Source organism: Mustela nigripes, chromosome 1 (assembly GCF_022355385.1).
Source record: "Mustela nigripes isolate SB6536 chromosome 1, MUSNIG.SB6536, whole genome shotgun sequence".
Lineage (NCBI taxonomy): Eukaryota > Metazoa > Chordata > Mammalia > Carnivora > Mustelidae > Mustela > Mustela nigripes.
In genome coordinates, this window is record NC_081557.1 from 151,587,610 (window position 1) to 151,613,652 (window position 26,043).

The 26,043-nt window shown below is 40.4% G+C and overlaps 1 protein-coding gene across 1 annotated transcript in view; it reads right to left on the bottom strand.

Moving 5' to 3' along the window:
* Positions 1-7,668: 7,668 nt before the first annotated feature.
* HSD17B11 (hydroxysteroid 17-beta dehydrogenase 11) overlaps positions 7,669-26,043 on the bottom strand; it is a 38,009-nt gene continuing 19,634 nt past the window's right edge. Inside the window, exons 5-7 of the mRNA XM_059375601.1 lie at positions 25,157-25,294; positions 13,599-13,715; positions 7,669-8,537 (exon numbers count right to left, since the gene is read on the bottom strand). Coding sequence (XP_059231584.1) covers positions 8,447-8,537; positions 13,599-13,715; positions 25,157-25,294 — 346 coding nt within the window. The 3' untranslated portion in view covers positions 7,669-8,446. The remainder of the gene's footprint in view (positions 8,538-13,598; positions 13,716-25,156; positions 25,295-26,043) is intronic.

The window sequence follows — 26,043 nt, forward strand, 5'->3', positions numbered from 1 at the left end:
TGATATCTCTCTGTAAACCAGTGTGTGTGTGTGTGTGTGTTTAATTGAAGGAAAAGGAGAAAGGAAAGATATTATCTTTAGGAGACTTAAATATGGGCCAACCAACCCTAGTGTGATTCATTTATTCAGGAAAGCTCAGCATCAATATTTCTGTGAACTACTTATTTTACAGGAGGTGCTAATTTCTCTGAAAACCTCTTAAGTTTAGAGGAGATTGGAGGTTCTATAAAGCAATCAGTTCCCTCTGTGATGCTATGGGAATGAGCATTAGCTCCGGAGCCAAGACTGCACTTAAAAGTGGTATAACTTGAGGGAGCCTGGGTGGCTCAGTTGGTTAAGCGACTGCCTTCAGCTCAAGTCATGATCCTGGAGTCCCGGGATCAAGTTCCGCATCAGGCTCCCAGCTCCACGGGGAGTCTGCTTCTCCCTCTGACCTTCTCCTTGCTCATGCTCTCTCTCACTGTCTCTCTCTCTCAAATAAATAAATAAATAAAATATAAAAAAAAAAAAAAGTGGTACGACTTGCACTTGGTCTTAGCCAAAAGGCCGAGAAGCAGTAAAAGTGGTATGACTTCCGACACCGCCAGAGTAGAAACAACTCAGGTGTCCGTGAACGGATGAATGGATAAACAAAATGTATTAGAAATACACAAGGGCATATTATTCCTTTCTAAAAATGAATGCATTTCTGATACACGCTACAACATTCATGAACCTTCCAAATATGCTAGGTGAAATGAGGGCCACAAAAGGACAAATATTGCATGACCTCACTTAAATGACCTAAATTAGTCAAATACACAGGGACAGAGAGTTTGGAACCTTGGTTATGAGGAAATACCATTCTTTCTTTGGAGACCATGAAATGAGAAAGAGGATTTATGTACATTACTATAAGCCACTGTTTGCTTAGTCTAACTATAGTAGTCTGCCATGTTCAAGTTGAGGAATATGATCTCTTCAAATAATGTAGTATATATATGCAGTGGAATACTAGCAGCCAACAAACACCCCAAATCTTGCCATTTGCAATGCCGTGGATGGAACCAAAGGGTATTATGCTGAGCGAAATAAGTCAATCAGAGAAAGACAATTATCATATGATCTCTCTGATATGAGGAATTCGAGAGGTGGGCGGGGGGTCACGGTGGGTAGGGAGGGAAAAAAATGAAACAAGATGGGAGCGGGAAGGAGACAAACCATAAGAGACTCTTAATCTCACAAAACTGAGGGCTGCTAGGGTGTGGGGGAGATGGATAGAGTGGCCGGGTTATGGGCATTGGGGAGGGTCTGTGCTATGCTGACTGCTATGAAATGTGTAAGACTGATGATTCACAGACCTGTACCCCTGGGGCAAATAATACATTATATGTCAATTAAAATAATTTTTTAAAAATCTCTTCAAATAAATACTTCTTCCCTCCTTTTTGGAGAGCTCATTAGTACATCGTCAAAGGTTCTATGATTGCCAAACTGATAAAGCAGTATTAGGTAATCTTAAATGTCTTATGAATTTCTTGAGGCTCCTAAACCTAGTTTGTCTTTTTTTTTTTTTTAAGATTTTATATATTTATTTGAGAGTGAGCGAGTGCACAAGCAGTGGGGAGGGGCAGAGGGACAGAGTACAGCAGACACCCCACTGAGCAGGGAGCCTGACTGGGCTCTATCCCAGGATTCTGGGTTCATGACCCCAGGTGCCCCAGAGCCTAGTTTCTATCCAAACAAGCTCCATGTTCAGCCTCAGCATATTTTGTTGTTGTTGTTTATTTCTTTTCAGTGTAACAGAATTCATTGTTTATGCACCACACCCAGTGCTCCATGCAATACGTGCCCTCCTTAATACCCATCACCTGGCTCGCCCAACCTCCCACCCCCCGCCCCTTCAAAACCCTCAGGTTGTTTTTCAGAGTCCATAGTCTCTCATGGTTCACCTCCCCTTCCAATTTCCCTCAACTCCCTTCTCCTCTCCATCTCCCCATGTCCTCTGTGTTATTTGTTATACTCCACAAATAAGTGAAACCATATGATAATTGACTCTCTCTTCTTGACTTATTTAACTCAGCATGATCTCTTCCAGTCCTGTCCACGTTGTTACAAAAGTTGGGTATTCATCCTTTCTGATGGAGGCATAATACTCCATAGTGTATATGGACCCCATCTTCCTTATCCATTCGTCCATTGAAGGGCATCTTGGTTCTTTCCACAGTTTGGCGACCGTGGCCATTCTCAGTGTATTTTTAATTTATGAAACCCCTTGCTTCACCTCTGCATATCAATCCAACTTCTTTCCTTATAGTAGCAAAGAGAGGGTCTTGATCTCTAGAGTGTACGTCTCAATATTTCTTTCCTTGTTCCTCTGATTATTCTTTCCCTATCAATTCCAATTTCTTCCTGCCTACAGGACTTGTCTCTTTGGCTTTCAACTACTTTCTGTTCTCTACCATTGTAAAAATATTCTGCGAAAGCCTTTTCCTCTCCACTCCTGCTTGCTATCCCGTCTTTCATATCATACCGTTGAAGCATTACACAGTGATCACCTCTGTTTTCTGGCTCCCCATTTCCTTAGGAGGAGAGAAATCTCTTGCCTCTTTACTCTCTACCAGGTACAAGGGGCTATGAAGGTCCTAAATGTAAGGTGCTCTGTGAGCATCACCAGACCTGAGGATGGGGGGAGGGTGGGAGCTGAGCCATAAATGGGACCTAACGGGGGAGGGGTTGGCCATAAGGGGAAGGATGTTCCAGATACAGGAAACCACGTGTAGAGTCACTGGGAGGTGAGAGATCATGGAACATCCAAGGACTAGAAGGAGTCTGTGCTATAGACTGAATGTTTGTATATTGAAACTTAATCCTCAAAGTAATGGTATGCAAAGATGGTTAGTTCAAAAGGATGGAGCCCTCATGAATGGGGTTAGGATTCTTGTAAGAGAGATCCCAGACAGCTCCCTTGTCCCTTCTGCCATGTGAGGACACAGCAAGAAGACAGGCTGGTTGGCTGTGAAACAGGAGGCAGGCTTTCCCCAGATGCTAAGTCCTGGTGGCTTGATTTTGGAACTCCCAGCCTTTAGAACTGGGAGGAAAATTTGAGTTGCTTAAAATCCACCTGGTCTTTGGTATTGTGCTGTAACAGCCTGAACTGACTAAGACACCCTGAGTCGGAAGAAATTCTGCCTTAAGACTGTAGGATCAACTTTTGTCCAAGAGTTTCTAGCCTGCCAGCCTCCAACAGGTTTCAGAGTTGCTCGCCTCCCTCAATAATGTGAGCCAATTCTTCAATTCTTTGAAATATTATCCCTCCTTTTAAGTATGTATGTATGTATATGAAATCTCCTACTGGTTCTGTTTCTCTGAAGAACTCTAAGGCAGGTAGTAAGGTTGGGTAAGAAGACTGGATTACATATGGCCTTCTAATTTATGGTAAGGACTTTAGCTCTAAGTTTTAGGTGAGAAGCTAATGGGGGATTTTGAGCTGAAGCATGACATGATCTCATATTTTAAAGACTCATTCTGGGGGTGCCTAGGTGGCTCAGTCAGTTAAGTGTCCAACTCCTGATCTCAGCTCAGGTCTTAATCTCAGAGTCCTGAGTTCAAGCTCCACATTGGGCTCCACACTGGGCTCCACACTGGGCATAGAGCCTATTTTAACAATTTTTGTGTTTTTAATGAAGAATTATTTGGGCTGCTGGCCGGGGGGGGGGGGGGAACAGGAGGTGATGGCGGCAGGGGGTAGGTAATAAGAGGTGATAAAATTCTGGACATATTCTCAAGGTAGAGCAAACAGAACTGCTTTTGTAATGAATGGGGAAGGAGTCAAGGATGACACTAAGTTTTTTGGCCTGAGCAACTGGAATAATGGGGTTTGGAATAGGTTTGGGACACCCGCTCAGTTTCAGAAATCATGGAGTGAAAGGCCTGTTGGTCATACCTGCAGAGACATCAAGAAGGTGATTGCTTATGTGTGTGGCATTCAGAGGGGAGATTCAGGCTGGATATGTGGGAATGATGACCGATATTGAATGTTATGTGCCAGAGCTTAGAGGATTTGGGTGAGCTGAAGGATAAAGGTGAGCCAGGGGAAGGAGGCAGGTGTAATTCTAGGTTTTTAGCTTGGACACTTGGTAGTCTCTGTCAGGGAACACGGAGGGTCTAGAGAAGATGCTAGATTTTGTGTGTATTGTTTATAAGACATTTATGTAATTGGAAATGGAGATAGTGGAGGAGATCATACAGTCTAATTAAATCCTTTTACAGATGAGGAAATGGAGGTTCCAGCATGGCTAGCTTGAATTAGAGTGCCCAGTGCTCTTTTGGCCATACCAGTCCACTAGTCCACTTGTAATTATAGGGAAGACTGTGAAAGTAAAAGGCACATCTCTCTCTATCTCTAGATTGTCTAGTCATCCCTATACCAATTAAAAAGAAAAAAAAAGAAAGAAATGAAAGAGAAAAAATAAAAAAACTTGAGAGGTCAGTTTGGATCTATGGTCAATTGGGAATTCATATGTATTTTGGGGAAGGGTGTGATGTCCAGGGCAGATCAAGACTATCCCAGTATTTTCAGGCTCAGCATTTTAATTTCAGGATACTTTAGACTGTTGTGATATTGGGCCATTCCAGGCTAGACTTTTTTCAGGTAGAATACTTGGGTATCCGCATGTAACATTTTGTTTCACTTTAAAGTAATTCCTAGATCAACGAGCTTTAGTCAGAGATTATCATTGGCTAATATTGGAATATTGTTTGAATACCAAGAAAAGCTTGGGTAAAAGGAAGTAGAGAGGGTTTAGGGTGATAGTTCAAATCTCCAAGAAGTCCCCTGATGCTGGAATAGTGAGGTCAGCAAACTTGCATTCATTTTTCTTTCATTTATATAATTTTTAAAAAAAGATTTTATTTATTTGACAGAGATCACAAGTAGGCAGAGAGGCAGGCAGAGAGAGAGAGAGGAGGAAGCAGGCTTCCTGCTGAGCAGAGAGCCCGATGCCGGGCTCGATCCCAGGACCCTGAGATCATGACCTGAGCCGAAGGCAGAGGCTTCACCCACTGAGCCACCCAGGCGCCCCTCATTTATATAATTTTATTTCTTTTCAGTGTTCCAAAATTCATCGTTTATGCACCACACCCAGTGCCTCATCTTGACCTCTGAGTAGCTGTGTGATTTAAGGTTAAATTTGTTGAATCTCTTTGGGCTATAAAATGGGAAGAACGATGTCTACCACACAGAATTCTTCAAGGGAGACAATCACCCAGCCTGGGAGAGGAAGCTCTTCATAATTGCCCCCTTCCCCACAGCAAAATCCTTATTAGTTATTCACGCACTAGCCAAGCTGGTGTTGAGGACCTACTAAGAGTCAGTTTTAACCCTTTGCCTGGACCTGATTCCTCACTCTTTCTAATCCTCATTTCCATTAAAAAGCAGGTATCTGGCAAGAGAGACTCTGTGGCTTGGGGATAGGGATGGGGAAGAGTGTTTTTGAAGGCAAGCCTGGGAGTATTCTCTAAGGGGCTGGGGAAGGCCAGTGAGTCCTAGTCATCCCATGGCGAGGCTCCCAGGGTGATATCGAGGGCTCAGGAAGGTTTTATGGTGTGTCTAGTGAGGGCTGGTTCCTTGCCAACAGTCAGAATTTCCCTACCCCACAAAAGAGAAAACCATCTGACATCAAGTTCTTAGTTTAGTACCACAGAGTACCATGAGTTGACAATTAGAGAAGTCTTTCCTGTTTACCCCAAGACATGGTAAGCCTCTTTGATTTTGGTGTGACTCTCAGAGGTAGCCCTATTGATGGCTGAGAAGAATTTTCCCACTAAATTGTGGAGACGTGGGTTCAGAGTTAGAATTCATTCACTCAAATAACAGTTAAAAGTTTTCAGACCTAGAGTCACAGCAGTAATTGCCTGATGTTAGTGAATCAGAGCAAGCTTTTTTTTTGGAAGCAGGGCAGAGAATAAAAGTCCTGAACCTCTACAGCATTCATTAACCTCTCAGCAGAGCTGGGGCTCCAGCCTCTAAGATTTTCTGGGGAAGAATCTCCCTGGGGGAACTTCAACAGTGCCTTCAACATCACCTGCTACACAGAATTGCTGGAGAATTAAATGGCAAACTGTGCTAGCATGTGGTTAATGTTCCTAAAAGGGACCAAGTCCCACTCTGTCAACATACTATCCAAATAATACTTACTTCTAGTCATGGTTAATGCCAGACCCCACCAAAGTGTTAATTTCAGACAAGTGTGTTAAGAGCTGAACATGTTTACTGTGAGAAGAGGAAAGTTATCTGTATATTTGGGGCCTTGGTTATCTTCCTGAAGTGTTTGCTGAAGATGTTCTCCTCGCTTACTTCATTGTTCTGCTTGGCAAGCTGGACAGGAATCACTTAATGAAAAGAACAAAGATGACTTCTAAGCGGACTTTATGAGACTCTCTGCCCTCTACTGTGAGTCTCTGCTAACAGGACAGGGTTGAGGCAAATCTATGAATTCTGGGGTTATTCACAAATTCTCTAACAGAGTGCTCCCACAGTACAACCCATGGGTGGAGAAGAATCTTAAATTATTTTATTTAAATGTAACAGTGTTGGGGCACCTGGGTGGCTCAGTCATTAAGCATCTGCCTTCAGTTCGGGTCATGATCCCAGAGTCCTGGGATCGAGTCCCGCATCGGGCTCTCTGCTCCGTGAGAAGCCTGCTTCTCCCTCTCCCACTCCCCTCCCCCTGCTTGTGTCCCTCTCTCGTTGTGTCTCTCTTTGTCAAGTAAATAAAATCTTAAAAATAAAGAAATGTAACAACGTTTTTGAAGGCAGGTATTCCTGACTCAGATATCCACTGAATGTAGAATGTAGTCTGACAGCAATTGCATTTGGATTCTCTGTATCAAGAAGGAATCTGATAGGTAGGGAGAAATTTATTGCAGGAATACCTGCTGTGAAATTCTCTCATTATAGAATCTCAGGTATAACCTTCCTAAGCAGATTATCCTATGATCCTTCTAATCCGCAGCGGCACTGATGAGATGACTTAAGTCAAGTCTTGAGACTTAAAATATATGTTACAAATTTTGAGACCTAGAGTCTCATGCTGAGTCTCATGAAGAGACCTTCATGCTGACAGCCTAAAACAAAATCCCGGAACCCTGTAGAGTATTCATTAAGCTGTCGGCAGAGCTGGGGCTCCAACCTCTAAGGTTCTTCTGGGCTCCTGCTCCCTACAGGAATTTCAACAATGCCTTCAACTTCACCTGCTACACAGAATTCCTGGAGGTAAATCAATAAATATTAAATATTAAATAAATATGTTTCTGTATAGAAACAGAATTAAGATCTTTAACCCTGAAGTTTATGTACCTAATGTGACCCATTTACTCTATTTCACAAGGGTGAGTATTCTGATTTATATGTTTTCTGAGTATGGACCTTCTGACACAAGGACCAAAGTTCTCTCATTTGTGTATGTGTCTAATACCATCTTGGAAAATTTTTTCTTCAATAGAAATTCAGCAAGCCTGCTTAGTTTTTCCATTTATAGGTCAGATCTTAAATTCTCATCACACTGAGCACCAATCATATCCGAGAAATTTCTGGGTATTAAAAAAAAAGACCTTTGATTACATAATCCATTTTCCTTTCACTTGAAGGTTAGGGAAAGTTCTGTTCAAGATGAAAAGATGGAGACAAAAGTTTAAATCTGTTTATTGTTGCCACCATGGGTACATTCTCCTAATTCTCTGCCTCAAATCCCAATGATGCTTTTATACCTGCAACACGCGTGGATCTCTAGTTTCCTTGAGATGAAATGTTTGGCTTTGGAATGTCAGGCATCTTTCAGGAAACAGAGTGGTAATGTGTAAGATGAAATGTTTCAGTGACATTTCTTACATCACATGAAACTCACTGGGAAATGCCAGTAGATACAGTCCTTCATTGTATTTAGAGAGCCTGAAGTTTTTGTTTTTATGGAGACTAGAAAAGGAAATGTGAATTATATAAAATTTAAGTACAATTAGAAATAAAAATATATCTTATACATTTATAGTACAAATTTTGCAAAGACTTCACAAGGCACAAAATCTTAGAAATTATAAAATTATTTTTGTTCCTTTTCTCCATTTTCTATAAGGTCAATTCCTAAGATACTCCCCTCTTTGTATTATATGAAATCAGCTTTCACCTTAAGGACAAGTGATAATAAATGAGGACCTACAGGGCCTCAAAAGATGATACTGAAGAAGAAAAGTTAATTAGGAAAAGCAGAAGTCTAAGCATTCGTTTAAGTTCTGATTAGTATTAGATCAAATCAACTTAACCCTTGTAAGTCAGTTCTATTTATTTTTAGCTAATGTATGAAAAAGAATTTAAGTTATGCTACTTAAATATAATGATGTTTTGGAAAGCTGGTATTTTTGAAGATACGTATTTACATCAACTAAATGTGGAATGTAGTCAGTGTAGGACTTACTGTCCTTTAGTTTTATATCCAATAACTGCATCAAACCTAACATTGATCTTTCGTTTTAAATATGCCAGGAAACGCTCCGGAAGGATCCTAAAAAAAGGGGAAAAAAAAAAGGGAGTACATGAAAATAATTAGGAAATTAATTCATTAAGTGCATTTGTAAAATATCTCTTCTTTTAAAATACTTACATTTATCATGTATCATCATTTTTTTGTATAAGAAAAAGAACTTTAGTTACATTCTATATATGAGGCAGCTACATGTCATGTATAAATCAGATACTGGACTATAATCACATACAAACAGAGGAAGGAGGAATAGGCACGTATAAGATGGAAACTCTTTTGGGGCACCTGGGTGGCTCAGTGGGTTAAGCCTCTGCCTTCAGCTCAGGTCATGATCTCAGGGTCCTAGGATCAAGCCCCGCATCGGGCTCCCTGCTTAGCGGGGAGCCTGCTCCCCCCCCACCAACTGTCTGCTTCCTCCCTCCCCTGCCACTGCCTGCCTCTCTGCCTACTTGTGATCTTCCTCTCTGTCAAACAAAAAAAAAAAAGGAAAAAAAAAGGAAACTATTTGTTGGACTCTCTTTCTTCCTTTCTCTTTCTTCTTTCTTTCTTTCTCTCTTTAAGAATAAGGAAGTTTTTTGGATATTTCTTAAAAAAAACCCGACTTCAGTCTTATTGCCCTAGTCCCCACTTAACAATGGGTATTTGTAAAGTCTCCCCATTACAGCGCTGTTTTCTCATCTATCCACTATGGAAATGCCTGTAGGATGGAGCTTTCCATCCTATGGTCTCTGGAGAGCCTCAGATGAGGACTCCTATAAGCCTTGTCTAAACACCAAAGGCATGATTTGTCTCTTGCTCCCCTTCACTACTATTTTCTCACAGATTTAAGTGCTGCATGATAGCTAACCTAAGACTGAGAAGGAAGACATTACCACATTCACAGCAGGGTCTGTTATCAGTAATTTCTCAACCCACAGAGATAGTACATATCTGTAATCTATAGTTTGGGTGTATCCTTTACCATGTATTATATTAAATAAGATTAGTTTTAAGATTAGGAGTTTTAACTCTGAGTCACTCCTCTAAGATCTTTCCAATTCAATCCATTTCTTTCTTTTTCTTTTTTTTTAAGATTTTATTTATCTATCTATTTGTCGTAAAGAGAGAGAGAGAGAGCACAAGCAGGCAGAGTGGCAGGCAGAGGCAGAGAGAGAAGCAGGCTCTGCCTGAGCAAGGTGCCTGATGTGGAACTTGATCCTATGACCCTGGGATCATGACCTGAGCCGAAGGCAGTGGTTTAACTGACTGAATCACCTAGGCATCCCTAAATCCATTTCTTTTTCAAAAAGAAAAGGAAGGAGGCTTCAACTCCTTTAGGATAGCAGTGACTTGAAATACTTAATTTTTGAAACAGATACACACCTGTGTTTCTCAGAAGATCTGAGAGAGGAGGTGCCTAGAACTGAGGAATTGAGAGGCTAAAGTCTTTTAAAATAAGAAACATGATGTTGTAAAGGACGTGAGAACAGAACTAATTTTATACTTTATAATTCAAAATATTATTAAAATGTTCCACTGAGAGACTGAGGGAGAACTACTAAATGAAAATGCAGATAAAGCACTTGGTTTTGAGCATAATGCTGAACAAGTTATTTAACTTGTGAGTTTAAATTTCCCATGGGAAAATGGAAAAATTAACGCCTGCTCTACAGTGTTCTTGTGAAGAATCAATGTGTTAATCTAAAATGCTTTAAACATTTTTTTTGTTTATGACAGACATATAGTAGGTCTAATTTTTTCCCCTTCCCACCCTATACTGCAGGTTTGGGGCCAAACTACTGCAATAAAGCAAATATTACAATAAAGCAGGTCAAATGAATTTTTTGGTTTCCCAGTACATATAAAAATTATGTTTACACTATAGTATAGTCTATTAAGTATGCAATAGCATTATGTCTAAAAAAGTCTATAGACCTTAATTAAAAAATACTTTATTGCTAAAGCATGCTAACCATCATCTGAGCTTTCAGTGATCTGTAATCACCGATTACAGATCACTGTAAATATAGTTGTGAAAAAGTGTGAAATAGTTCAGGAGTTATCAAAATGTGACAGAGACAGGAAGTCAGCAAATGGTGTTGGAAAAATGACACTGGTAGAGTTGCTTGATACAGGGTTACCACGAACCTTTGGTTTGTAAAAACACAGTATCTGAGAGTACAGTGAGATGGAGGGCAATAGAATGAGATATGCCAGGACTTAAGAATATTGAGGAATTCATCCCATTCCAGTAAGACTGAGAGAATCTAAACAGAATATGTAAGTCGCCATAACTATAGTTGACCTTGCACAACACACATGTGCTTTGATACTCCAAAAACTTAACTACTAAAAGCCTACTGTTGACCAGAAGGAAGCCTTATTGAGAAGCTAAACAGTTAATAACACATTTACATGTTATATGTATTATACACTATATTATATTATCTTCCCCCTTCCTTATACTATATTCTTACAATAAAGTAAACTAAAGAAAATGTTACTAAGAAAACCATAAGGAAGAGAAAATACATTTACAATACTGTGCTGTAACAACAACAAAAAATCCATCTCTGGACCCCTCCATTTCAAAGCCATGCTGTACAGGATCAGCTGAATATACAGACATCTGACCAGATGGCATTGAAAAAGGCCTGGCAACTGAGCACCAAAGTTTGATTCAGTCAGAGAAAAATCAGGGCAATGCTAATAACAGTGTTAATTATAATAATAATAGCTGTATATAACATTTACTGAGTATTTACAATATACTAAATACTTTAAATGCATCATTTTATTTATTTCTCACGATCCTATAATGTCTTACTATCTCCATGTGGCAGATGAAGACAATGAGCTTCTAAGAAGTTCAACAATTTGGGATGCCTAGGTGGCTCACTTGGTTAAGAGTCTGCCTTTGGCTGAGGTCATAATCCCAGGTCATAATCCTGGGATTGAGTCCCACATTGGGCTCTGCTCAGCATGGAGCCTGGTTCTTCCTCTGCCCCTCCCCCACTCATGCCTGTGCACACACACACTCTCTCTCTGACAAATAAATAAAACCTTAAAAAAAAAAACGGAAGTTAAACAACTCATTTTGTGTTCATGTGGTGAACAAGTCATAAACACAGCTTCCTCTAACTCCAAAGCACAATATTTGAGTCTCTATAGTAATGGTCTAGGAAATAGAATTAATTTATTAAATCAACAAACATTTTGGTGCCCCCTCCATATGTCCATCAGCTCTTCAAAGTATAGGGGTTACACACAGTGATGAAAACAGGTGAACTTCCTTCCCTCATAGACTTACATTCTAAAGGACTATAGTCACTGAGTGCTTACTTACGAAATGTAACAAAAATAATGCTAAATACATCACAGGTTTTAACCTGGTTATTCCCAGGAGATCCTTGAGTTTTACCACCTAAACTTCTAAGGGATGTACAACTATAGCTCCTTGCAGAAGGGGCTAAAAAGCCCGACATGTGTCATGTATGCTTTTGATCTCTTGAAATTTTTTCAGTTCCGAGGTCAAGTCATTCTCAAAGTACAATCTTGAACCAACTGCCTGTGACAGTTGCCTGTTAAAATACAGATGTCTGGGTCCCAACCAAAATATCCTATATTAAATCCTTTAGAGGTCAGATCCAAAGCATCTATTTTTAAAAATTATCTTCCCAGGGTGCCTAGGTGGCTCAAGTCAGTTAAGTGACTACCTTCGGCTCAGGTCATGATCTCAGGGTCAGGAGATCGAGCCCCATGTCGAGCTCCCTGCTCACGTGGAACCTACTTCTCCCTCTCCTCCCTGCCTGTGCTCTCTCCCCCTATCTCTCTCACTTTCTCTCAAATAAATAAATAAAATCTTCAAAAAAAAAATTATTTTCCCAAGCGATCCTGATATCCCACTATGTTGCAGAAGCCCAACTGTAGGAACAGAGAACAAGAAGCTGGCTGGCTGGTTTCCTTCTTTCCTTCCTTCCCTCTTCTAACCTAAGTCACCTCTTCACATTCCCCTCATGACCTGGACCAGCCTCACTGCTACACAGTGTTCCCATGTGAGTAATGAGGCAATGTGCTATCAGGAAGGTAAGTTAAGCCAGTGCGTTCCAATCTTGGCTGTACGTCAGAATCACTTGGAAAGTTGTATCTCTCAGAGACCAGCCCACAATCCAGGTCAATTACATCAGTCGTGGGGAGCAGCTCCCAGGCCTTAGTATTTTGGAAACTCCCAAGCGAATTCCAACATGACCAAAGCTGAGCACTACTGCCCTAAAGAAATGCTTCTCAAATTTGAATATGCATTCAAATCAGCTGTGGATCCTACAGGAATGCAAACTCTGACTCAGGATATCCAGAGATTCTGTTTTTCTAACAAACCCCCAGGTGATGCTGATGCCACTGGTCCATGCAAGTAGTAAAGCTCAAGGATCTTTAAAATTATAAAATGTATTTAACAATTCCTATCCCTCAGTGTGACTTTGCACAAAATAAGAGCTTGATGATTATCTTTGTGTATTTAGATGAATACCTAAAACCTAACTATGGTCTCTTCTAATATTGTTGTTCTAGGATTCCATCATGTAATAATGCTGAAAAACTATACTTCTCTATAGTCATTCATCCAAGAGACAAGACTTTCAGAAATATACACCTTTCATTCTCTAGAAAGAAAACTTAAAAACTTGTGGAAATTATTGAGTTCATTTACTCAACTGCTATACAAACGCTGCTTTAAGGATTAACAAACGTGGTTTTAGAAACTGATGTGGATTGGGATGCCTGGGTGGCCCAGCTGGTTAAGTGTCTGCCTTTGGCTCAGGTCAAGATCCCAGGGTCCTGGTACTGAGTCCCACACCAGGCTCTCTGGTCAGAGGGGAGTCTATTTCTCCTTCTGCTCCCCCTGCTTGTGCTCTCTTTCTCTCTCTTTCTCTCTTTGACAAATAAAAATCTTTAAGAAAAAACAACTGATAGACATTGAAACTTAACTTTTTAAAAAAAACTTAACTCCATTTAATTGTACTTTATCAAATGTCTGGTTTAAATCTAAATACAAATATGTAATACATAAATCTTCTAATGGTGATAACTGTAAATGTCACTTACTTTTCCACCACTGTTAAAAAGCTTATTGAAGATGGAATAAAAATCATTTTCTCCTCAGTCAGGATCCCATTCATCAGCCTGTCTACCACTTCCTCAGGTTCCAGGGTGGGTCCCAAACTGAAATCAGAAGCAGTCGTCAGCAAAAAAACATTTCACAGAAGCACCTACTTTAGTTAGGTGCTAAACAAAGAAGTTAAATTACCAAAGGAATCATAACGTAACAGCCTTGTAGCATCTGGCCCGTTAGAAGTGCTCAAAAATAGTAGCTGCTTTAGCATGAATATTAACAACATCCACTTATTTGGTGCTTATCATGTACTATGCACTGTGCTAAACACGCTCCATAGGTCCTCTCACTGAAGTTTGCAACAACCTGTGACGGAGAGACTACAGTTCCTATTTTGCAAATTAGAATTACGTAAGAAACCAGGAGTCAAAAATAACTGAACTGGATTAGGACTGACAAATTCACTTCTAAATCTTTAGAAGTTTTGGAGCACCCGGGTAGCTCAGTCAATCAGGTGTCTGCACCTTCAGCTCAGGTCATGGTCCCAGAGTCCTGGGAGGGAGCTCGACCTCGGTGGGCTCCCTGCTCAGCAGGAAGTCTGCTTCTCCCTCTTCTTCTCTCTCTCCTCCTGCATGTGCTCTCTTTCTCTCTCCCTCTCTCAAATAAATAAATGAAATCTTAAAATGAATCTTTAGAAATATTGGGGAAAAAGCCAGATATCATTATACAAGTTTTATTATATACCAAGACTCATCGGCAAACAATTTCTAAAGTGTCAGAGAAAATTAAAATATAAAAATGTGCCTGGCTTCTAGTATCCAAAATCTATAAAGAATTATCAAACTGAAAGCCCAAAGAATAAATAATCCAATCAAGAAGTGGGCAGAAGATAGAACAGACATTTTGCAAAGATGACATCCAGATGGCCAACAGACACATGAAGAAGTGCTCAACATCACTCATCCTCAGGGAAATACAAATCAAAACCACAATGAGATACCACCTCACACCATTCAGAATGGCTAAAATTAACAAGTCAGGAAACGACAGATGCTGGCAAGGATGTGGAGACAGGAGAATCTTACTACCCTGTTGGTGGGAATGCAAGCTGGTGCAGCCACTCTGGAAAACAGCATGAAGGGTCCTCAAAAAGTTGAAAAGAGAGCTACCCTACAACCCAGCATTTGCACTACTGGATATTTACCCCCCAAATACAAATGTAGTGATCCAAAGGGACACCTGCACCCCAATGTTCATAGCAGCAATGTCCACAATAGCCAAACTATGATGTCTATAGTTTGATGTCCATCAACAGATGAATGGATAAAGAAGATGTGGTATATATACAAAATGGAATATTATGCAGCCACAAAAAATGAAGTCTTGCCATTTGCAAGAGCCAAGATGTCTATCAACAGATGAATGGATAAAGAAGATGTGGTATATATACACAACAGAATATTATGAGGCCATAAAAAATGAAGCTTTGCCATTTGCAACAACATGGATGGAAGTAGAGTGTATTACACTAAGCAAAACAAGTCAATCAGAGAAAGACAATTACATGACCTCACTGATATGTGGAATTTAGGAAAGTGGAATTTAGGAAATTTAGGCAGAGGATCATAGGGGAAGAGAGGGAAAAATGAAACAAGATGAAAACAGAGAGGGAGACAAACCATAAGGGACTCTTAATCTTAGGAAACAAACTGAGGGTTGCTGGAGGGGAGAGGGGTGGAGGGATGGGTTAAATGGGTGATAGACACTGGGGAGGGCATGTATTGTAATGAGCACTGGATATTATATAAGACTGATAAATCACAGACCTGTACCCCTGACACAAATAATATATGTTAATTAACTGAATCTAAATTAAAAATAAAATAAATATATTTTTAAAAACAAAACGAAAAATGTGCCCAGCTCTAGGTCCTCCATCTCCATAGGGAGCCCTTATATTTACTAAGCCTTGATTTAGTTTTCAGCCTTGTTACTTAGTTCCGTATTGCATCCTCACTGTATAATCACGCTGGCATACTAACTATGGAGTAGCAGGAGGTCTCCAAAAGGTGGCCTTTGCCATCTGCATGTTAGATCATGTGCACTTAGGATGGTGTTATGCAAGAATTGGCCCTCAGTTTTTAAAATTTTGGTGGTGACTTAGAAAAAAAGATATATAATTAATTACACTCATGAAATCTGCCAACATCACCAAACTATTTGAGTAACATTCTGGGGAGGCAGATTTTTAAAGGTGTGTGACTAGTTAAGAGAAGTGAGACAAAAAGAACTGGATGAGATTCGTTAGGAACAAATAGAGAATAGTTCATTTGGAAAGAAAAAATATGCAGTGAAGTAAGATTAGGACAGTTGAGAAGTACTATATAGTATTAGTGGGTGATGTACATACTTACATATATATACACACACACACATATATATATATGTATATATATATAAAATTCTACAGTATTGTACTTAAAAGTACAATACTTCCTAAGTATTCCTAAGTGGATAAGAAACAGTGCAGAGGATCATAAAGGAAGAGAGGGAAAACTAAATGGGAAGAAAACAGAGAGGGAGCCAAACCGTGAGAGACTGACTCTTGACTCCAGGAACAAACTGAAGGTTGCTGTGGAGGAGGTAGGTGGGGGGGATGGGGTAACTGGGTGATGGGCACTAAGGAGGGCACGTGATGTAATGGTCACTGGGTGTTATACACAACTAATGAATCACTGAACACTATACCAAAAACTAAGGATCTGCTATATGTTGGCTAATTGAATTTAAATTAAAAAGTGAGCACGATAATTGAATATATGAAGGAGAGCAGAGTTTAAAATATCTATGGTATGACCTTTCATTCTCAGCATAGGGCAGTCATTTATGAAAATACTGTGCTCCTCCTGGATCCTGAAGTATTACATAGGAAAAATGTGGAGATGCAACAGAAGAGAAAATGTAATAACAAAGATGACAGCTTTTGGTCCAGAGGAGGTAAAAATGAAAGGCAATCGAAGCCTGAAGAAGACTAAGCCCTCCTTTGGCCTGTGGTATAAGCAGAGCGCCAACAAAAATGAACTCAGAAACTGAAAGATGCTTGTGCCTTCAAGTGTTCAGGAGGAAATTCACTTCTTAGCATACTGCTACCAGACTTCACTATTCCCACGCTCCATGAAAACGCACAGACACCTGTGTGCGCAGTACAGCATACTTCCCCACTCACACTGTGGCCTTGTGAACCTCCCGGTCAAATGGTGTTGCACTGACTAAACTTTTCTTAGTGTACTTGATCGCTTTACTCAAAGTCTCAGCCTCTGTCAAAGAAATTTTCATTGAATTTAATGGCTGGCCAATACCATGATTTTTAAAAGGCCAAAAAGAAAAGACTTTCAGAAAATACTATCTTGGCAGAATAAAATCTTAATCATTAAAATATCAGTACCTGGAAAATTATTTTTCCCTAATAGTAGTAAGAATCTAATAGTAGTAAGTAGTAAGAGTCTAATAGTAGTAGGAGTTGCAAATCCTATTAAATAAATGCCCATGATGGATTTTGTAGAAACTGTCCCCAAATACTCTAGGCCTCTCTGTTGGTGTAGGGAAGGAGAATGCATGTGGGGGTATAGGGATGCTTAGGGACAAAGAGTATTTTCAGGTAGAAGGACTATGTTTGATTATCTAGCTACCACTTAAGTGGTTGAGTAAGTTTGGGGAAGGTATTTCTACTCTTCAACGTTTGGAGGCTTTGGTTTTTGTATCTAATCTGAAAATGGGGTTAATGCAGTGATATGCTAGTAAATGTTTTGCAACTGGCTCTCTAGGGCCAGAGTTCCCCTTTTTGTAGCATTTCCTTTCTATGGTGTAAAGACTCTCACCAGGGTGGATTTCAAGCTCTCAGTGCGGTGTCGCTGAAAAACATAAGCTGGCTTCAGCAGGCCACTGCTCATGTGCATGGAAGCACCGTACACAATCATACTATACAAATGTTGTCACCTTCTTACATAACATTTTCTTTTGTATGGTACTTGGCAACAAAAACTATTATCTTTGTGTAGCACAGACGAAAATTAAACTCTTAAAAATTTTATGTATATTTCATGTAGGAGAGTAGATGTTTTTAAAAAGATGTTGAACAAAAATTCTTGGCTGTCAAAAAATCTAAAAAATTCAGATTATGCTACACTGTTGGGAATAGAGGGAGAGAACTTATGTGGGGAAAGAATATTTAATTAAAAATTGTTCATATACATAACCGAGCTCCAAAATACATGAAGCAAAAATTGACAGAATTGAGGGAAAACACGGTTTAAAAATAAGAACTGGAATCATATGGTTTTGCTTACTTGTGGAGCATAAGGAATAACACGGAAGACATGTGGAGAAGGAGAGAAGGGAGTTGGGGGAAACTGGAAGAGGAGACGAAGCAGGAGAGACTGTGGACTCTGAGAAACAAATTGAGGGTTTTGGAGGGGAGGGGGATGGAGGGTTGGGTGAGCCTGGTAGTGGCTATTATGGAGGGCATGTATTGCATGGAGCACTGGGTGTGGTGCATAAACAATGAATTCTGGAACACTGAAAATAATAAAATAAAATAAGAACTGGAGACATTAATCTTACTTTCAACAATGACTTGAGCAACTACACATATTAGCAAAGAAACAGAGAACTTGAACAATAGTGTAAGCCAACCGGACCTCCCAGCATCTAGAGAATGCTCCATCCAAAAACATTCTTCTTAATGGCACACAGAACATCATCCAGGACAGACTGTACGTGAAACCACAAAACAATTCTTGTGAAATTTTTAAAAAGACCAAAATCATACAAAATATGTTCTCCAACCACAACAGAATAAAATCGGGAATCAGTAACAGAAGGAAAACTGGAAAATTCACGAATATGTGGAAATTAACCAGTGGGACAAGGAGGAAATCACAGAAAATTAGGAAATAGTTTGAGATGAGTGAAAGAATACAATATATCAAAATTTATGCGATGCAGCAAAACTAGTGCTCAGAGGGATATTTATAGCTATAAGTTTCTACATTTAAAAAAACCCGAGATCTCAAATCCATAACCTAACTTCTCACCTTAATAAACTAAAAAAAAAGAACTAAATATAAAGCAAGCAAAATGAAAGAAATCATGATTAGAGGAGGGATAAATGACATGAAGAATAGATTATAGTAGAAAAAATAAATGAAACCAAAAGTTGGCTCTGCGAAAAGATCAACAAAATTAACAAACTTTTAGCTAGACCGACCAAGAGAGAAGACAGATTATTATGAAAATGAGGACATTATTGCCTACCTTACAGACATAAAAGGGGTTATAAGAGAATACTATGAACAACCGTATACCAACAATCAGATAATCTACAAGAAGTTGTACAAATTCCTAGAAACACAGAAAGTACTAAAACTAATTCAGGAAAAAATATAAAATCTGAGTAACCTTTAATAACAGATTGAATCAGTAACCAAAACAACAACAACAACAACAAAAACCCACAAACCCCCACCGGCAAAGAAAAGCCCAGGACCAAATGGCTTCATGAGAAACTCTACTCAATGTTTAAAGAATTAACACCAGTCCTTCTTAAAGTTATAAGCCAGAATTACCCTTTAACTAAAGCCAGACTAAGGTATCACTAGAAAACTAAATAACAATATCTCTTATGAGTACAGATACAAATACCCTCAACAAAATCCAGCATCAAACCAAATGCAGCATCATAGTAAAAGGATTATAAAGGTTGCTGGGTGGTTCAGTTGGTTAAGCATCTGCCTTAAGCTCAGGTCATAATTCTGGAGGCCCTGATCAAGCCCCATGTCAGGCTCTCTGCTCAGCAGGGAGTCTGCTTCTCTTTTTCCCTCTGACACTCTTTGCTTGTGTTCTCTCTCACTCTCTCTCAAATAAGTAAATAAAATCTTAAAAAAAAAAAAAAGAGCATTATATACCATAGCCAAATGAGATTTATTGCAAGAATGCAAGGTGGGGGCATCTGGGTGGCTTGGTTGGTTAAGCGTCCAATTCTTGGTTTCAACTGAGCTCATGATCTCGGGGTCGTGAAATTGAGCCCTGCATCAGGCTTGGTGAGGAGTCTGTTTGAGATTCTCTCTCCCTCTGGCCTTCCCCTCAGCTCCTCTCTCTCTCTTTCTCTCTCTCTCAAATAAAATAAATAAATAAAAAGAACACACAAAAAACTCCAAGAACGCTAGGTGGTTCACCATATAAAAATCAATCATTATAATATATCATATGAAAAGTCCCACATGATCATCTCAATAGGCACAGAGAAAGCATGTGACACAATCCAACATGCTTTCATGGGGGAGAAAAAAAAGCACTCAACAAACTAGGAACACAGGGAATTTCCTTAAGATGATTTCGTAAGTGCTTGTATGCTGCAGCTTGATTTGATTAAGCAGAGTGGAGTAAAGAAAATGACAGGACTTATTAAATATGAAAAGATGACCATCAGCTTTTCTGATAATCAAAGAATATTAATATAACACAGGGCACCTGGGTGGCTCAGTGGGTTAAGCCTCTGCCTTTGGCTCAGGTCATGATGTCAGGGTCCTGGGATCAAGCCCTGCATCAAGCTCTCTGCTCAGCAGGGAGCCAGCTTCCCCTCTGCCTCTCTGTCTGCCACTCTGCCTACTTGTGATCTCTGTCTGTCAAATAAATAAATAAAATCTTTTAAAAATATATTAATATAACACAGAAGTACTTTTTTATTAATCATATTGACAGAGATTAAACATGTGTTGGGGTCTGGGTGGCTCAGTTGGTTAGGCATTTGCCTTCGGCTCAGGTCATGATCCCCGGGTCCTGGGATGGAGCCCCACATTGGGCTCCCTGTTCAGTGACGAGCCTGCTTCTTCCTCTCCCTCTGCTTCTCCCCCTGCTTTTGCTCTCTTTTTCTCTCTCTCTCAAATAAATAAATAAAATCTTTAAAAAAAATAAAAAAAAACTTGTGCTAATATTCAAAGCTGGCAAAGGTAAGGGGAATGGGGTATAAAGTACTCAGGAGAATCCTGAAGGGCAATCTAATAAATCTATCAAAAGTAAGTTCGTTCCTACTCTTTGCAATTTCATTAAAAAAAAAAAAAAGGTAACAAAATGGTTAGAAAAGTGAGCAAAGATACATATGCCCATCTACATATATACACAGCAGGGGTCCCTATTATTTTTTAATTGTCACGAGTACAGCTTTGCCAGAAGAGGGCACTCTTGCCCACAAGGTAGGTTAGTTTGGGCAACCCTGTCCTGGGAGCAAGGTTAAAAAACTCAAATACAATTTTTATAAATATGGTGTCTGTTTTTTTTTTTTTTTAATTTATTTGTCAGAGAGACAGAGGGGAGAGAGCGAGCACAGGCAGACAGAGGCAGAGGGAGAAGCAGGCTCCCCGCTGAGCAAGGAGTGGGACTCGATCCCAGGACTCTGGGATCATGACCTGAGCCGAAGGCAGCTGCTTAACCAACTGAGCCACCCAGGCATCCCGTGGTGGGTGTCTGTTTTTAACTGCCAAAAAACAGCCTGGGTGAAAAAAACTGACCCAAATATATTATATCAGGGCCCCATGAGGGTTTTCCTCCTGAAACTAATGGAGGAAACTGGCAAATCTTATCCTTGAGGATGGAACTCACCTCTTCCTTTCACCCTTCCTTTTAATTATAATGGACTCTTTAAAAAAAAATGTTATTTATTTTTATTGAGAGCTAATCAACATATCATATAACATATATAACTTTAAGGTGTATGATGTGTCGATTTGATACCTTTATGATTACCATGGAATTAGCTAACACCCCTACCACATGATTGATTGTGTGGGAGGGTCATGGGAACAATTAAGATCTAGCCTCTTAGCAACTTTGATGTTTATAATACAGTATTGCTGTCTACAATCACTATGCTGCACACTGAAACTCCAGGAGTTATTCATCTACTGGTTGCAAGTTTTTGCTCTGAAATGATTAGCTCCCTAGTGCTCCCACCCACGGCCCCACCCCCCGGTGCTCCCATCCTAGCCTCTGGTAACTACTGTTCTACTCTGTTTTTAGGAGTCCAGCTTTTTTAGAGTCCACACATAAGGGAGATCATCTAGTACTTGTCTGACAGGTTAGTGAAGTTTTATCTTCTTTCTACTCCTCCTGGTCAGCTCTACTCCTCAGGCCCCCGAATTAATTTGTCCTTTATATTCTCTCTTCAGGGTCCCATGAGGGTTTACTTGATTAATACAGATGAATTAAAACACTGGCCTTCTGAAGTAAATATGCTCACATTCGTTTTCTAACAAAATTGTATCTTAAAAATAGGCTCTTGGGGGCACCTGGGTGGCACAGTCGCTTGGGTGTCCAACTCTTGGCTTCGGCTCAGGTTGTGATCTCAGGGTGATGGGCTCAAGCCCTGCACTGGGCTCCACTCTCAGCCTGGAGTCTACTTGGGTTTCTCCCTCCTTCCAGTGCTCCTCTCCCTATATGCTTTCTCGCTAAAATAAATACATTTTTAAAGATGGGCTCTTGGACAATTTGATAGATTCTTCAGGGGGCGTGAGATCTTTGGACAGCTACCAAATTTCCACCTGATGTTGACCTTCTACTCTACCTGTGGGTAGACATATTTAGGTTAAGGTGTTTTTAAATAGAACCTGCTATTTTCCCTAAGTGCCACAATGAATATTTTTCATTAACTTAAAATATATTTCCATTAAAGGTAGATGAATGGGGGGAAAGAGGAGAAAAATGTGAGAAGGCAAAATAAAATTTAAAAAAGGAATCTTAGGGTGCCTGGGTGGCTCAGTTGTTAAGTATCTGCCTTCAGCTCAGGTCATGATCCCGGGGGTCCTGGGATCGGGCCCCACATCAGGCTCCTTGCTCAGCGGGAAGCCTGCTTCTCCCTCTCCCACTCCCCCTGCTTGTGTTCCCTTTCTCATTGTCTGTCAAATAAATAAATAAAATCTTTTAAAAAAAAATCGAATGTTAGCACAATAGATAATCTAAAAGTAGATCCAAGTAAATATGCAGGTTTATTCTAAAGATGGTATTTCAAAGCACTGAAATAAATGATATGGTATTTAATAAATAGTGCAAAATAACTTATTAACTATTTGGGAAAAACAAGCAGGACCATGACCTTATTTCTTAAAGTAAATGTGGGTGGAGCAAAGGTCTAAATGTGACAGTACAACCATAAAAGTACTAGAAAAAAAGACATAGGTGGATAATTTCCTAAGCTTGGGGAGAGGAAGACCTTTATAAACACCTCGTAGAACCTAAAGACCATGAGGAAAAAAAAAAAACAAACCTGAGAAGTTTTAATGTAAAACTAAATAAAAATAAGTTTAACGGCAAATAGCCAGCTGGGGAAAAATATATGCAACATGTATGACATACAAAAGGGCACCTTGAATGTACAACAAACTCCTAGATACCAGTTTCAAAACTCGATAGCTCAGTAGAAAAGATGAGCAGAGGCCATGAAACAGGCAATTCACAAAAGAAGTCAAACTACCGAAAAACCAAAGAAAACACCTGACTCTAGCTACTAGGTCATCAGGAAACAAAGACGAACCTTCACAGAGGGCAAGGGCAGAACATCTGCAGAAGGCAGACCAGTGAGGAAGGAGGAAGTGGAGGTGCTCTCCCCGCACCGTGGTACACGGTGCAGCACTCCCCAGGCAGCTGGGCAGTAGAAAGGAATATTAAAATTCGTATTACCCTCTGACCCAGTAACCCCACTTCTAAAATCTACCCGAAGGAGGGGTGCCTGGGAGGCTCAGTCGGTTGAGCGTCTGTCTTCAGCACAGGAATGACCTCAGGGTCCTGGGATGGAGCCCCATGCCAGGCTCCCTGCCCAATGAAGAGTCTCCTTCTCTCTCTGCCCCTCCCCCCATCCGTGTTCTCTCTCTCTCTCACAAATTAAATTAAAAAAAAATTCATTTCAATCCAATCCAATCTACCTGAAGGAGATGGTACCAAAACGTGAAAATGTGTGCCATTAGGATGTGGCACTAGATCTCTGCCCTCCTCTGTCCCCTTCTCTCCCCAGATCCCTTAGTTCCCCTCCAACCTGGGGCAGGGGGCGGGGGAGCGGGCAGGGAAATGTGGAAGAGAAGCCCCAGGCCCAAGATTCCATCTGCTTTCCTTCCTGATCCCAGAGTGGGGGCAGGAAAAGAGGGTGGCATCCCCAGCCTCCGGCACTGAGGAAGAAGAGGGCTCCTAACCCCTGAACTCTGACCCCCCACACACCACATCTCTTTTTCCCCCTGAGCCCAGGACTGGGCCACTTCTGGGTGGAGCTGTGGGTTCCAGCTTGGCTCACATCGAGAATGTAAGAACTACAAACGAAATTTCTATTAAATTAAGCTTTGTGTCAAAAACAAAACAAAACAAAACAAAACAAACAAAAGACAGCTGTGCCAGGGGAAAAGATCACTAGTAGACACAACAGTTCAGACTAAGTAATCAATACAATTTATGGTAAAACTCTGTATTTACTGACAGGAAATGATGTCCACAACATACTGCTGAGGGAAGTTAAATACCTGACTTACAGCCTTCGGGACCCCATTGCAATATATACCATTTACATAAAATTCAGACATTTAAACAGTATACAGAGAGATGTCTAGAACAAAGTTCACCAAAACATTGAGTAGTCTGCACTGGATAGAGGGTTTCAAGGAAACTCAAAAAGAACCTTTCCTACTTACTTGTATTTTTTTATGTATCGGAATTTTCAAAAAGTATGTATCATGTTTACAAAGACATTAAAACTATGCCCAAAGAGGAGAAAAATTAAAAGTTAACCTCAGAACTGATCCTTTATAGTTTTATTTATTCATTTGTTTATTTTAGAGAGGGAGATGGGGTGGGGGAAGGGCAGAGGGAGAGGGGGAGAGAGAGAATCCTAAACAGGGTCCATGCCCGGCTCAGAGTCACATGCAGGGCTCGATCTCCTGACCCTGAGATCACGACCTGAGCTGAATTCAAGAGTCAGAAGTTTAACCACCTAAGCCACACAGGCGGCCCTGTAATTTTATTTTTTAACTAAGTAAAGACTGGTACTTATTTTGGAGGATAACCTCTGTTACCAAAGGAAGGTGTTTTTCACCCTGGTCCTGGGTTATCTGTATCAGAATTGCTGATGGTGCTTGTTTAAGAGAGCCCCAAGGCTCTCTCCCCACCACCACTCTCTCCCAGCCAAATCCAGGCAATCAACCACTCCGGGGGTGGGACCCCCTATATGGTTCCTAAGCACTCCTGGGGAAATGTATGTATACTTAAGTCAGAGAACCACTGCCCAGAAAAGAAAAAAAAAAAATGAGGATTAGCACGTTCATCTGAGTTAACTCATATTTGTTTATATACATTCTCTCCCTCCCTCTGTCTCTCCACCTGTTTTCCCACACTGTATAGGAGCTGAAATTGAGATGAGCTAAGGGCATCAGATATCAGGTTTAAAGGATTAAAATATTTAAGAAAACCCACAGAATGACTGATATTCATGGTAATCACCAACCCTCTTGTCTCAACTTACGCAGTACTTGGGTTTTTGATGAAGCCAGTGTTTATGAAATTAGGGCAGAGACATGTTGTTTTGACTCCAGTTCTTTCTAAAGCAGCCAGTTCTTCAGTCAAAGCTTTATGAAATCCAACAGCAGCAAACTTGCTTGAACTGGAAATAAACAGAGAGAGGTCACAAAAGGATTCAAGGAAGCTGCTGCATCTACTTAATTCCACTGTCCGTCTTCCCAAGTTAAGTGTGCTCTTGGGGCTGGCTTCATGGCCAACAGCTGAATCTCCGGGTCCAGCCCTGACCTACCGAATCAGAACTCACAATATAGAGTCTCAGGTAAATTTATAGGCATTTAAGTCTAAGAAGGAGGGCGCCTGGATGGCTTAGTTGGTTAAGCATCTGACTCTTGGTTTTGGCTCAGGTCATGATCTCAGGGTTGTGAGATGGAGCCCAGGTTGGCCTCTGCACTCAGAGCGGAGCTTGCTTGGGATTCTCTTCTTCCCTCTTCCTCTGTCCCCCCTGCTTGTGCTAAGTGCGTGGATCTCTCTTTCTCTCTCAAAGATAAATCAATAAATCAATCTTTAAAGTCTAAGAAGCATTGGCAAAGACCTCTTACTACATCCCCACACCACTTACTGAAGTGAGAACTGAGTAGGTTCAAAGGTCTCGCTAGGGAAATTGGCAAAGTGTTTGCTTTTGTTGTTGCTTCCCTAAGAGTTAATGTCACCATAGCCTGTTAATTATCTAACATACCCAGGAATTCCTGGGAAAACTCCCCTGGACAACTCTTATTTTTCCCTTTAAGTCTCAACTTCACTTCCTCAAAGAGGCCTTCCCCTCACCTCTAGACTAAATTACTTCTGCACTATATAGTAATCTGTTTTTCACGATAGCCTGTTTAGGGTTTG